Source organism: Panulirus ornatus, chromosome 20 (assembly GCF_036320965.1).
Source record: "Panulirus ornatus isolate Po-2019 chromosome 20, ASM3632096v1, whole genome shotgun sequence".
Taxonomy (NCBI): domain Eukaryota; kingdom Metazoa; phylum Arthropoda; class Malacostraca; order Decapoda; family Palinuridae; genus Panulirus; species Panulirus ornatus.
In genome coordinates this window covers 15,349,553-15,364,958 of record NC_092243.1, presented here as the reverse complement: position 1 = coordinate 15,364,958, position 15,406 = coordinate 15,349,553, and the positions used below count along the sequence as shown (strand labels likewise).

Here is a 15,406-nt window from a genome sequence, read left to right as displayed (position 1 = left end):
CAGAGCCAAAACATCAAGGTTTATTTCCTCAAATATACTTCCTATCTCTCCTTTTTTATCATCTTGGTTACATCCACACACATTTAGACACCCTAATCTAAGCATTCGAGGATGAGCACTCCCCACGTGACTCCTTCTTCTGTTTCCCCATTCAGAAAGTTAAAATACAAGGAGGGGAGGGTTTTTAGCCCCCCCGCTCCCGTCCCCTTATTCACCTTCTATGACATGTGGGGAATGCATGGGAAGTATTCTTTCTCCCCTATCCCCAGGAATAAGGAAGAAAATGTATAACAACTAACTGTGTGGGCAGGTTGGAACTGAGGTGTCTGAAAATTATTCTGTAGAATCTACAACCTTTCCATGATTATGGCATGGACTGAACTATACGTATCTAGACAACATTTTGCTTTTCCTTGTTTACGCAAATCATTTGAAGCTAAGACCTGGAGCTAAAGATATTAGATAATGAGAATGAAATATGAAATGATAACAATGAACTGAATTGTAGGAATGAAATCTAATGTAATAAAGCATAAATGTAAACTTTTATACTTACCCCATATCTTCTTGTTTAGAAATTCACCCACAATATAAAAGAGACTGATAAGTGCTGACATGGATGAGATGAACACAGTACGTCCAATCACTGTCAACTCTGCAAGGATGGGATATACCCAATGTCCTGACTGGTGCGCAATGAAACATACCCTGCAAGAAATCATTTTCACTTATAGAAAAACATTTCTGTAATTTGACAGACATATCTTTTCCAGAAGCAGATCAACCACTGGAAACAGAACCTAAATTTCAAAGGAAAAGTAAATTCTCCAAATATCAAACCATTTACAGCTTTGTACAGTATTTTAGCAATCTAAAGCCCCAGTCAGAATTTGCATTATAGCTATATATATATCTTTCTGACCACAATAGCTTTTCTCAACCCAGGCCATTCACTGACTTTTGACTCATCTGAGTCAGGATGAAAACTGTACCTACGATAGGTGAGTTGGCAATGATTTCATTGAATTTCAAATCTATTAGTTACAGCAAATTTCTCTTATTACCAAGACTTATGTATCTGTGAAGTAAGCTGTACTAACCTAATATAAAACTTCAATAACATGAAATGATAGTTCATAATGAAAGAAGGCAGCTAAAATCATTCCATCGAGTTATAGTCTCTCAACTTTTGGTGAAGAATCAAGCCTGACACTAGTTTTACGATATAACAATTCACAATCACCTGGATAACTGTTGTGAAGAACAATATGAATTTCAAGTGGAAAAATACATTCATATATATTTTCCTCTGTTAACAGATCATAAAGTTATATAACCAATATCTAATATAATGTTAACAGGTTTGTGCAGCCTAAACTGTATGAGAAGGAGCACTTAAAAAGAACAGAACTGAATACTTCAACAAACACAGGTGAATGAAACAAGCAAAGAAACAGTGAATGGAAACATCACTACAATGTTAAAAGCATCATTTGATATACAGAAAATCTTAAGAGATGCTTATGCTAATGATAAGTGCCAGGTGACAGTAGTATAATATAAATAAATAAAATGGCATAATGACAAGTGGAGGAATGTTTGATCACTATCTGGTGGAGGCGAAGATTTGTAAAGGCTTTCAGAAAAGAAGAATGTTGGGGAGAAGAATGGTGAGAGTAAGTGAGCTTGGAAAGGAGACTTGCTAGAGGAAGCATCAGGAGAGATTGAGTGTAGACTGGCAAAAGGAGAGAGCAAATGATGTGAGGGGAGTGGGTGAGGAATGGGATGTATTTAGGCAAGAAATGATGGCTTGTGCAAAAGATGAATGTGGTATGAGAAAGGTGGGAGGTTGGCAGATTAGAAAGGGTAGTGAGTGGTGGGATGAAGAAGTAAGATTGTTAGTGAAAGAGAAAAAAAGAGGCATTTGGACAATATTTGCAGGGAAGTAGTGCAAATGATTGGGAGATGTATAAAAGAAAGCAGCAAGAGGTCAAGAGAAAGATGCAATGGTTGAAAAAAGGGCAAATGAGAGTTGGGATGAGAAAGTATCATCAAAATTCAGCGAGAATAAAAAGATGCTTTGGAAAAGAGGTAAATAAAGTGCGTACAATAAGAGAACAAATGGGAACATTGGTGAAGGGAGCAAGTCGGGAAGTGATACCAGATATTGATGAAGTGAGAGGGAGATGGAGTGAGTATTTTGAAGGTTTGTGGAATGTGTTTGATGATAGAGTGGCAGATATAGGATGTTTTGGTTAGGGTGGTGTGCGAAGTGAGGGTCAGGGAGAATGATTTGGTGAAGAGAGAGGAGATAGTGAAAGCTTTGCGGAAGATGAAATCCGGTATGGCGGTGGGTTTAAATGGTACTGCAGTGAAATTTATTAAAAAGGGGTAACACTGTTGTCGATTGGTTGGTAAGGATATTCAATATATGTATGGACCATGTGAAGGGCCTGAGGATTGGCTGAATGCATGCATAGTACCACTGTACAAAGGCAAATGGGATAAGGGTGAGTGTTCAAACTATAGAGGCATAAGTTTGTTGAGTATGGGAGAGTATTGATTGAGAGGGTGAAGGAATGTACAGAGCATCAGATTGGGGAAGAGCAGTGTGGTTTCAGAATGGTAGAGGATGTGTGGATCAGGTGTTTACTTTGAAGAATGTATGTGAGAAATACTTAGACAAACAAATGGATTTGTATGCAGCATTTATGGATCTGGAGAAGGCATATTATAAGGTTGACAGAGATGCTTTGTGGAAGATTTTAAGAGTATATGGTGTGGGAGGTAAGCTACTAGAAGCAGTGAAAAGTTTTTACTAAGGATGTAAGGCATGTGTACAAGTAGGTAGAGAGGAGAGTGATTGGTTCCCAGTGAATGTTGGTCAGCGGCAGGGGTGTGTGATGTCCCCATGGTTGTTTAATTTGTTTATGGATGGGGTGGTTAGGGAGGTAAATGCAAAGATTTTGGAGAGAGGGGCAGTATGCAGTCTGCTGTGGATGAGAGGGCCTGGGAAGTGAGTCAGTTGTTCACCAATGATACAGCTCTGTTGGCTGATTTGTGCGAGAAACTGCAGAGGTTGGTATATATAAGAATGAGAAATGATGGAAGAAAAGAATAAAAGGTTTGAATGATATGTGCTGGTGGATGAAAGGCTGAAAAATTTTGGTTGTGATGGATAATATTGATGTGAAGGGATTCTTTGGAGATCCAGATCATTTTGCAGTTCTTGTAGAGGTCAGGATTTGGGATCAGTGGAAGTATGGCATACGGAAAATGGAGAGTTAAAAGTGTTGTCAAGCAAAAGGATGAATCTGAAAAAATGCAAGATGGAGTATGAAATAAGGGCAACAGAAAGTCAGGGTCTGAAAAAAGGTGTTTAAAATGTTTAGAGAAAGGCTGCTAAAGGCTGTAGAATTAGTAGCTGGATATTTGGTTGTAAGATAAGAATAAATGTAAAAATGTATGGTGGATGGGTGAAATAAATAATGTGGAAGAAAAATGCATATAGTCTATTGCTTGACAAGAATGTACCACTGGAAGTTCAGAAAAGGAGTAAGAATAGAAGATATGTAAGCAAAATGTTAAGAAGCTAATACAGGAAAGCAAAGAAAGAACAGATTAAGTTTTCTGAAGAAAGTTCAGAGAAAAATTTAGTAAAAATAAAAGTTCGTACTAGAAGGAGGTGAAAAAGGAAACAAACTTATGTAAGAGCAGATATGGAAATATGAGAAGTAAAAATGGGGAGATACTTAATCAAAAAAATGATGTGATCAGAAATGCTGTGGAAGAGAAGAAAAAGGCATAAGGTAGATTGTTCAAAAAGAATGTACCAGTGGAAGTTGAGCAAAAGGAGGAGGGAAGAATATAAGATGTGTAAGTGGAATGTTTTACGTCCTGCCTCCACTCCTTACACATTAAAGGATGTATAATCAGCCCATAGGCCCAATACAGTCATAATTGTACCTATTATTCCCTTCTTAAGTTGGTCAAATACCAAACACAGATAAAAATCTATAAAGATATATTCATAATACCGAAATAAACATGGCTCTCTCTCTCTCTCCTAACACAGATAAAAATCTATGAAAATATATTCATAATACCTCAATAAACATGGCTCTCTCCTAACATAAATAATACCATTCATCCTTGATACATAGATCTCTTTCTATATTACTTTATTAATAATCACTCTGGCAAATCACTGGCCTCAATTATATAGCATATGGGTTGGAAATGACTTAGACGTGTACAGATTACATTATACATTTACCAACAGCTTTGTATCACATCTTCCTCTTATGACCATTCTGGGAGAAAGGCTTGACCTTGGCCATCTTCCAGTTTCTACACAATTTCTCAAAGAAAACTAAATAAGACATAATAGGTAACTATAACATTTAGGGGAGATAACTGTAACAAATGTTAAGAAGCTAACTGAGGAAAGCAAAGATAGAGTGGATAAAGATTTTGGAAGAAAGTTGAGTGAAAAATTTAGGGAAAATAAGTAATGTAAGATGAAAAAGGAAACAGGCAGATGTAAGAATGCAAATGTAAATGAGAGAAGTAAGGAAAGGGACCTGCTGTATCAAAAGAAGGAAGATGAAAAGAGTATTTTGAAGAAATGAATGTGGAAGAAGGTGAGGCAGCAGTTGTTATAAGCATGGATATGAAGGATGACAGGAAAAGGATACATATGAAAGGGCATATTGCAAGAAAGTAGGAAAAAAGTTGATAATGAGGTAGTAAGTAGGACTGGTACCTAGAGCAGATGGGATTATGGCTGAAATATTGAAGTATGGAGGAAAAAGAGTGACAGAGTGGATGCATTTGATATGAAAATTAGCATGAATGCTAAACTGTTCCTTTATGCAAAGAAATAGGTGGTAAGGATGTATGTAGCAATTATAAGGGAATAAGTCAGTTGAATATACCAAGAAAAGCATAAGTAAAGTGTTGATTAAAAGAGTGATGGAAATGACTGAATGCAGAATAATTGAGGAGCAAGGGTTTTAAGAAAGGTGGGGGATAAGTGGATCAGATCTTTGTGGTGAGAATGATTGTGATAAAGATCTAGCAAAAAGTAAGAAGCTGTTTGCAGCTTTCATGGATCTGGATAAAGCTTATGACAGAGTCAAGTGGGATGCTTTATGACATGTGTTAAGGGTATATGAAGTCGGGGGACAACTACTGATTGCGAAAATTCTATAGAGGAGCACATGCGTATGTAAGAGTGGATGGAGAGCTGAGTGAAAGTTTCAGTATACATGTGGGTTTGAAGCAAAGCTGTGTGATGTTATCATAGCTTTTTATCATATATAGAGATGGAGTGATAAGAGGTGAAAGTAAAACAGGGAAAGGGGGGTGCAGAGATGGAGTGTGGTAGTAAGGTATGGTGGCTAGTGACAAGCCTGTTTGTGGATGATACTGTATTGTTTGCTGAGAGTGAAGAGGAGTTGTAGAAGGTTGTATGTGCATTTTATGATCAGTGTAAGTGTAAGCAACTGAAGGTAAATGTGAGTAAAAGTAATGGTGTGTGAAAGGAAACAGAGTGAAAGAACAGATTTTGCAAAGCCTATGGAATGGGAGAAGAAACTGTGTTGTACATATGGAGGGAGAAAGACTATAAAAGGTGATAGAATTTAAGTATTTAGGAACCATCATGGGCAAGAATGATATGTAAGGAGAGATATGGGAAAGAAAAGTACAGGGTAGAAGACTCACTGGGTCCCTTAATAGAATAATGAAGGACAAAGGTGAAAAAAAGAATTATAGGAAAGCAAAGTCCTTCGGACTCTAACATATGCAACCAAAACATGGACATGCAATAAGTCACAGAGGTCAAGAGTCCAGGCTATGGAAATGAACTATTAGAGAGAAGCATGTGGTATGACTACATGAAAAGAAAGGCATGAGAGATCCAGTAAAGCAGGGATTGCCTTGGGAATGATTGTAGAGTGGTAGAGTGGGTGAAACATAATACTTTGGGCACGTGGAAAGAATGAAAGATAGGCAGTTAAGAAGGAAGTGTAGGGTAGTATGACTGGAGAGGTTGGTGTGAGCAGAAAACCATCTGTGGCAGATACAGAGTGGAAGAGCAGAGAAGGAAGAGAAATTGTGAAAAAGTGCAATGATTAGTGTATGCAAGGGAGGCATGTACGGGCAATGATGAGTGGAGACTCTTATACCATGGCTTCTCCCATGATGGGAGTTCCCAGAGAGTAAAGACATAAGAGAAATAGATTTTATTTATTCCACTTTGTCGCTGTCTCCCGCGTCAGCGAGGTAGCGCAAGGAAACAGACGAAAGAATGGCCAAACCCACACACATACACATGTATATACATACACGTCCACACATGCAATTATACATACCTATACATCTCAACGTATACATATATATACACACACAGACATATACATATATACACATGTACATAATTCATAATGTCAGCCTTCATTCATTCCCATCGCCACCCCGCCACACATGAAATAACAACCCCCTCCCCCCGAATGTGCACGAGGTAGAGCTAGGAAAAGACAACAAAGGCCACATTTGTTCACACTCAGTCTCTAGCTGTCATGTATAATGCACCAAGACCACAGCCCATGGTTTACCTCAGATGCTTTACATGCCCTGGTTCAATCCATTGACAGCACGTCGACCCCGGTATACCACATCGTTCCAATTCACTCTATTCCTTACATGCCTTTCACCCACTTGCACGTTCAGGCCCTGATCACTCAAAATCTTTTTTCACTCCATCTTTCCTCCTCCAATTTGGTCTCCCACTTCTCCTCGTTCCCTCCACCTCTGACACATATATCCTCTTGGTCAATCTTTCCTCACTCATTCTCTCCATGTGACCAAACCATTTCAAAACACCCTCTACTGCTCTCTCAACCACACTCTTTTTATTACCACACATCTCTCTTACCCTTTCATTACTTACTCGATCAAACCACCTCACACCACATATTGTCCTCAAACATCTCATTTCCAGCACATCAACCCTCCTCCGCACAACTCTATCTATAGCCCACGCCTCGCAACCATATAGCATTGTTGGAACCACTATTCCTTCAAACATACCCATTTTTGCTTTCCAAGATAATGTTCTCAACTTCCACACATTCTTCAAGGCTCCCAGAATTTTCGCCCCCTCCCCCACCCTATGATTCACTTCCGCTTCCATGGTTCCATCCACTGCCAAATCCACTCCCAGATATCTAAAACATTTCACTTCCTCCAGTTTTGCTCCATTCAAACTTACCTCCGAATTGACTTGTCCCTCAACCCTACTGTACCTAATAACCTTGCTCTTATTCACATTTACTATCAGCTTTCTTCTTTCACACACTTTACCAAACTCAGTCACCAGCTTCTGCAGTTTCTCACATGAATCAGCCACTAGCACTGTATCATCAGCGAACAACAACTGACTCACTTCCCAAGCTCTCTCATCCACAACAGAATGTATACTTGTCCCTCTTTCCAAAACTCTTGCATTCACCTCCCTAACACCCCATCCATAAACAAATTAAACAACAATGGAGACATCACACACCCCTGTCGCAAACCAACATTCACTGAGAACCAATCACTTTCCTCTCTTCCTATACGTACACATGCCTTAACTCCTCAATAAAAACTTTTCACTGCTTCTAACAACTTGCCTCCCACACCATATATTCTTAATACCTTCCACAGAGCATCTCTATCAACTCTATCATATGCCTTCTCCAGATCCATAAATGCTACATACAAATCCATTTCCTTTTCTAAGTATTTCTCACATACATTCTTCAAAGCAAACACCTGATCCACACATCCTCTACCACTTCTGAAACCACACTGCTCTTCCCCAATCTGATTCTCTGTACATGCCTTCACCCTCTCAATCAATACCCTCCAATATAATTTCCCAGGAATACTCAACAAACTTATACCTCTGTAATTTGAGCATTCACTTTTATCCTCTTTGCCTTTGTACAACGGCACTATGCAAGCATTCCGCCAATCCTCAGGCACCTCACCAAGAGTCTTACATACATTAAATAACCTTACCAACCAGTCAACGATACAGTCACCTCCCTTTTTTAATAAATTCAACTACAATACCATGCAAACCCGCTGCCTTGCCAGCTTTCATCTTCCGCAAAGCTTTTACTACGTCTTCTCTGTTTACCAAATCATTCTCCCTAACCCTCTCACTTTGCACACCACCTCAACCAAACCACCCTATATCTGCCACTCTATCATCAAACACATTAAACAAACCTTCAAAATACTCACTCCATCTCCTTCTCACATCACCACTACTTGTTATCACCTCCCCATTAGCCCCCTTCACTGATGTTCCCATTTGTTCCCTTGTCTTATGCACTTTATTTACCTCCTTCCAAAACATCTTTTTATTCTCACTAAAATTTAATGATACTCACTCACCCCAACTCTCATTTGCCCTCTTTTTCTCCTCTTGCACCTTTATCTTGACCTCCTGCCTCTTTCTTTTATACATCTCCCACTTATTTGCATTATTTCCCTGCAAAAATCGTCCAAATGCCTCTCTCTTCTCTTTCACTAATAATCTTACTTCTTCATCCCACCACTCACTACCCTTTCTAATCTATCCACCTCCCACGCTTCTCATGTGAGAAGCATCTTTTGCAAAAGCCATCACTGCTTCCCTAAATACATCCCATTCCTCCCCCACTCCCCTTATGTCCTTTGTTCTCACCTTTTTCCATTCTGTACTCAGTCTCTCCTGGTACTTCCTCACACAAGTCTCCTTCCCAAGCTCACTTACTCTCACCACCCTCTTCACTCCAACCTTCTCTCTTCTTTTCTGAAAACCTCTACAAATCTTTACCTTCACCTCCACAAGATAATGATCAGACATCCCTCCAGTTGCACCTCTCAGCACATTAACATTCAGAAGTCTCTCTTTCACCCGCCTATCAATTAACACGTAATCCAATAAAGCTCTCCGGCCATTTCTCCTACTTACATACGTTACTTATGTATATCTCTCTTTTTAAACCAGGTATTCCCAATCATCAGTCCTTTTTCAGCACATAAATCTACAAGCTCTTCACCATTTCCATTTACAACACTGAACACCCCATGTACACCAATTATTCCCTCAACTGCCACATTACTCACCTTTACATTCAAATCACCCATCACTATAACAAGGTCTCGTGCATCAAAACTACTAACACACTCACTCAGCTGCTCCCAAAACATTTGCCTCTCATGATCTCTCTTCTCATGCCCAGGTGCATATGCACCAATAATCACCCATCTCTCTCCATCCACTTTCAGTTTTACCCATATCAATCTAGAGTTTACTTTCTTACACTCTACCACATACTCCCACCACTCCTGTTTCAGGAGTAGTGCTACTCCTTCCCTTGCTCTTGTCCTCTCACTAACCCCTGATTTTACTCCCAAGACATTCCCAAACCACTCTTCCCCTTTACCCTTGAGCTTCGTTTCACTTAGAGCCAAAACATCCAGGTTCCTTTCTTCAAAAATACTACCTATCTCCTTTTTCTCATCTTGGTCACATCCACACACATTTAGACACCCCAATGTGAGCCTTCGAGGAGGATGAGCACTCCCTGCATGACTCCTTCTTCTGTTTCCCCATTTAGAAAGTTAAAATACAAGGGGGGAGGGTTTCCAGCCCCCCACTCCCATCCCCTTTAGTCGCCTTCTACGAGAAATAGATATAACTGTTAAACTGTACTGGAGAGTTGTGATTGAGAGGGTGTTGACAAACTGTAGCTTCAAGAGTGGTAGAGGATGTATGGATCAGGTGTTTGCTCATAAGAATGTGTGAGAAATGTTTAGGAAAACAGAAGCATTTGTAAGTGATATATGGATATAGAGAGTTTACAATAAGGTTGATAAAAGATGTTTTGTGGAAGGTGTTTATGAATACATAGTGTGGGAAGAGTGCTAAAGGAGTGGTGAAGAATTTCCATCAGAAAGGTAAGGCATATATGAAAGTAGGAATAGAGAAGAGTGAGTGGTTCAAGTGAAGGTGAGACCATGATATGGTTATGTGATGTCACCACAACAGTCTAATCTTTTTACGAATGGGGAGATGAAGGACGAAGTGATGGTTTTGGAAAGTTGGTCAAGTTTGCAGTCTGTTGAAAGTGGGAGGCTTGGGAGGTCAGTAATTTGCTGTTTGCAGATGACAGACTTGAGTAAGAAACTGTAAGAGGTGGTGTTCTTTGTTTTTGAAAGTATATGAGGGAAGAAAGTTGAGAATTATTAAGAAAAAAAGGTTTTAAGTTTAGCAGAAAAGAGAGACAGATTGGGTGAAAAGTGAGCTTGAATGGAGTGAATGTGGAAGAAGTGGGAGTGTTTTAAAAACCTATGAGTGAATGTGGTGGCAGATGGAACCATGGAAGCTGAAGAAAGCCAAAGGGTGGGTAAGGAGGGGAGGAGCTTGGGTCTTTGAGTGTACTGAGATATGCACAGAAAATGAAGTCACTGTCTGTAAGTGTAAAGCTGGGTATAACTGATAATAGAGTTATTATGATGATGATGTATGGATGTAAGAAATGGGACATACATAAAATAGTACAGAAGGGAGTGGATGTGTTGGAAATAAACTGCTTCAGGACAATATGTACTGTTAAAAGTGTTGATTGAGTAAGAAATGATAGGGTAAACGAGAGGTGGTGTCTTATGAAGATTATGGCTGAAAGAGCAGAAGAGGATGTACTGAAATGGTTTGGACAGATTAGGAAGGATAAATGGGGAAAGGATGACTAAGAGGGTATACATGTCAGAAACGAATGGACAAGGAAATGGGAAGACTGAATTAAAGATGGAAGGATCGGGTGACAGATGCCATGAGTGACTGTAGCCCAAACATACAGGAGGAAGTAAGACCTACACAGGACAGAAAGAACTGGAGGAATGTGGCACAGAGGGGGAAGATTTGCTGTCAATGGGCTGAACTACAGCATACAAAACAGTCAGAAGAAACACTAGAAAAGTCTGTGAGGCTTGATTATGGATGGGCAAACATGGTTTTGGTCCAGCTAACAGTCTTGACAAAAACAGTTTGATGATTATCATTTGACATGCAGCTTCCATGCATCAGGTTTTATGCATGGAACAGATCCTATTATTCCATTATGGTGGGGATATTGTATTTCTAGCAGCATGATAAAGTTTTTGAAGTCATGATTTGCTGCCTCAGTTACTCCTGGTTACTGAGAGTGGAGAGATGCAACTTTTGCTAACTGTCCATTGGATTAGTGATATTTTTGCTATTTTTCTCCCATGTGATATTTTCCTGCTACCGTTCACTAAACTTGGGTCCTAAGAAGCTGTTCCAGGAGAAAAGGCAAGATTCAAGGTATACTAGCATGGCTGAATCCTCCATCAGGACACTTGTTTTATCAGCTAATGGACATCCTAAAAAGCAGGATCTGGTTGAGCTAGGAAAACCAGTAAGAGAAGTGATAATACGATGAAGTGCGCAGTGATGAAAAACCAGTCCCTATCTGCAGGTCGACTGAAAAGGTCATGCCAAAATCCTTACAAGTGTGTCAGAGAGAATGAGACGACACCATTTGCATACAGATTTGAAGTTGTCATCACATCATGCTGCCAAGAAACCTCTTTTCACACATCATATTTGTCTGAAAAGCTTGATTTTTGCCCATAAATAAATGGTACAGAAATGAGTTTCAAAGTGGTGCTAAGTGATGTGGAAAAGTCAGGTTCATTTAAGTATATCACAACAAGCAATAGAAAGGTGTGATGGCAAGAAGTGTTAGCTACTACTTGTCTCTTTACATAGCGAAAACGGTAAAGCATTCCCTCATAGGAATGTCTTAGCTTTAAAAATTTTCTGGGGGGTTCATGCCCCTCAATACTTACTTCCTGCCCCAGGAGTCCCATCTCTCTTTATGAGGCTCCTGGAGCACTCAGGAAGCTGGCCACATTCAGTGGTCAGGACCACAGGTCACAAAGTGAAGAGATGATGCGTGTGTGTGTGTCAATGTGCAGATACTGTTTCCGGGTATACCACAGTATACAGAGAGTCCATGCCTAAGACAGTTTTCCCAGCCACAGTTTTGATTTTACACGATATAAATACTATTTATATTTATTATATTTTGTCGCTGTCTCCCGCATTAGCGAGATAGCGCAAGGAAACAGACGAAAGAACGGCCCAACCCACCCATATACACATGTATATAAATACACGCCCACACACAGCACATATACATATCTATACAGCTCAATGTACACATATATATACACACACAGACATATACATATATACACATGTACATAATTCATACTGTCTGCCCTTATTCATTCCCGGTGCCACCCCGCCACACAAGAAATGAAAACCCCCTCCCTGCAAGTGTGCAATGTAGCGCTAGGAAAAGACAACAAAGGCTACATTCATTCACACTCAGTCTCTAGCTGTCATGTATAATGCATTGAAACCACAGCTCCCTTTCCACATCCAGGCCCCACAAAACTTTCCATGGTTTACCCCAGATGCTTCACAAGCCCTGGTTCAATCCATTGACAGCACAGTCGACCCAGGTATACCACGTCATTCCAATTCACTCTATTCATTGCATGCCTTTCACCCTCCTGCATGTTCAGGCCCAGATCACTCAAAATCTTTTTTCACTCCATCTTTCCACCTCCAATTTGGTCTCCTACTTCTCCTCGTTCCCTCCATCTCTGACACATATATCCTCTCTGGTCAATCTTTCCTCACTTATTCTCTCCATGTGACCAAACCATTTCAAAACACCCTCTACTGCTCTCTCAACCACACTCTTTTTATTACCACACATCTCTCTTACCCTTTCATTACTTACTCTATCAAACAACCTAACACCACATACTGTCCTCAAACATCTCATTTCCAGCACATCAACCCTCCTCCGCACAACTCTATCTATAGCCCACGCCTCGTCAACCATATAGCATTGTTGGAACCACTATTCCTTCAAACATACCCATTTTTGCTTTCCAAGATAATGTTCTCAACTTCCACACATTCTTCAAGGCTCCCAGAACTTTCGCCCCCTCCCCCACCCTATGATTCGCCTCCGCTTCCATGGTTCCATCCACTGCTAAATCCACTCCCAGATATCTAAAACACTTCACTTCCTACAGTTTTTCTCCATTCAAACTTACCTCCCAATTGACTTATCCCTCAACCCTACTGTACCTAATAACCTTGCTCTTATTCACATTTACTCTCAGCTTTCTTCTTTCACACACTTACACAAAACTCAGTCACCAGCTTCTGCAGTTTCTCACCCAAATCAGCCACTAGCACTGTATCATCAGCGAACAACAACTGACTCACTTCCCAAGCTCTCTCATCACAACAGACTGCATACTTGCCCCTCTTTCCAAGACTCTTGCATTCACCTCCCTAACAACCCCATCCATGAACAAATTAAACAACCATGGAGACATCACGCACCCCTGCCACAAACCAACATTCACTGAGAACCAATCACTTTCCTCTCTTCCTACACGAACACATGCCTTACATCCTCAATAAAAACTTTTCACTGCTTCTAACAACTTGCCTCCCACACCATATATTCTTAATACCTTCCACAAGCATCTCTATCAACTCTATCGTATGCCTTCTCCAGATCCATAAATGCTACATACAAATCCATTTCCTTTTCTAAGTATTTCTCACATACATTCTTCAAAGCAAACACCTGATCCACACATCCTCTACCACTTCTGAAACCACACTGCTCTTCCCCAATCTGATTCTCTGTACATGCCTTCACCCTCTCAATCAATACCCTCCAATATAATTTCCCAGGAATACTCAACAAACTTATACCTCTGTAATTTGAGCATTCACTTTTATCCTCTTTGCCTTTGTACAACGGCACTATGCAAGCATTCCGCCAATCCTCAGGCACCTCACCAAGAGTCTTACATACATTAAATAACCTTACCAACCAGTCAACGATAGTCACCTCCCTTTTTTAATAAATTCAACTACAATACCATGCAAACCCGCTGCCTTGCCAGCTTTCATCTTCCGCAAAGCTTTTACTACGTCTTCTCTGTTTACCAAATCATTCTCCCTAACCCTCTCACTTTGCACACCACCTCAACCAAACCACCCTATATCTGCCACTCTATCATCAAACACATTTAACAAACCTTCAAAATACTCACTCCATCTCCTTCTCACATCACCACTACTTGTTATCACCTCCCCATTAGCCCCCTTCACTGATGTTCCCATTTGTTCCCTTGTCTTATGCACTTTATTTACCTCCTTCCAAAACATCTTTTTATTCTCACTAAAATCTAATGATACTCACTCACCCCAACTCTCATTTGCCCTCTTTTTCTCCTCTTGCACCTTTATCTTGACCTCCTGCCTCTTTCTTTTATACATCTCCCACTTATTTGCATTATTTCCCTGCAAAAATTGTCCAAATGCCTCACTCTTCTCTTTCACTAATAATCTTACTTCTTCATCCCACCACTCACTACCCTTTCTAATCTATCCCCCTCCCACGCTTCTCATGTGAGAAGCATCTTTTGCAAAAGCCATCACTGCTTCCCTAAATACATCCCATTCCTCCCCCACTCCCCTTATGTCCTTTGTTCTCACCTTTTTCCATTCTGTACTCAGTCTCTCCTGGTACTTCCTCACACAAGTCTCCTTCCCAAGCTCACTTACTCTCACCACCCTCTTCACTCCAACCTTCTCTCTTCTTTTCTGAAAACCTCTACAAATCTTTACCTTCACCTCCACAAGATAATGATCAGACATCCCTCCAGTTGCACCTCTCAGCACATTAACATTCAGAAGTCTCTCTTTCACCCGCCTATCAATTAACACGTAATCCAATAAAGCTCTCCGGCCATTTCTCCTACTTACATACGTTACTTATGTATATCTCTCTTTTTAAACCAGGTATTCCCAATCATCAGTCCTTTTTCAGCACATAAATCTACAAGCTCTTCACCATTTCCATTTACAACACTGAACACCCCATGTACACCAATTATTCCCTCAACTGCCACATTAGTCACCTTTACATTCAAATCACCCATCACTATAACAAGGTCTCGTGCATCAAAACTACTAACACACTCACTCAGCTGCTCCCAAAACATTTGCCTCTCATGATCTCTCTTCTCATGCCCAGGTGCATATGCACCAATAATCACCCATCTCTCTCCATCCACTTTCAGTTTTACCCATATCAATCTAGAGTTTACTTTCTTACACTCTACCACATACTCCCACCACTCCTGTTTCAGGGGTAGTGCTACTCCTTCCCTTGCTCTTGTCCTCTCACTAACCCCTGACTTTACTCCCAAGACATTCCCAAACCACTCTTCC

The 15,406-nt window shown here is 40.3% G+C and overlaps 1 protein-coding gene across 3 annotated transcripts in view; it reads right to left on the bottom strand.

Annotated features, from left to right (window-relative positions):
• The window catches only part of LOC139755943 (androgen-induced gene 1 protein-like), a 151,590-nt gene that overhangs the window by 24,611 nt on the left and 111,573 nt on the right, over positions 1 to 15,406 (bottom strand). For all 3 annotated transcript variants that reach the window (XM_071674723.1, XM_071674724.1, XM_071674725.1), the window contains one exon: positions 557 to 708. In XM_071674723.1, the coding sequence (XP_071530824.1) occupies positions 557 to 708 (152 nt within the window). The remainder of the gene's footprint in view (positions 1 to 556; positions 709 to 15,406) is intronic.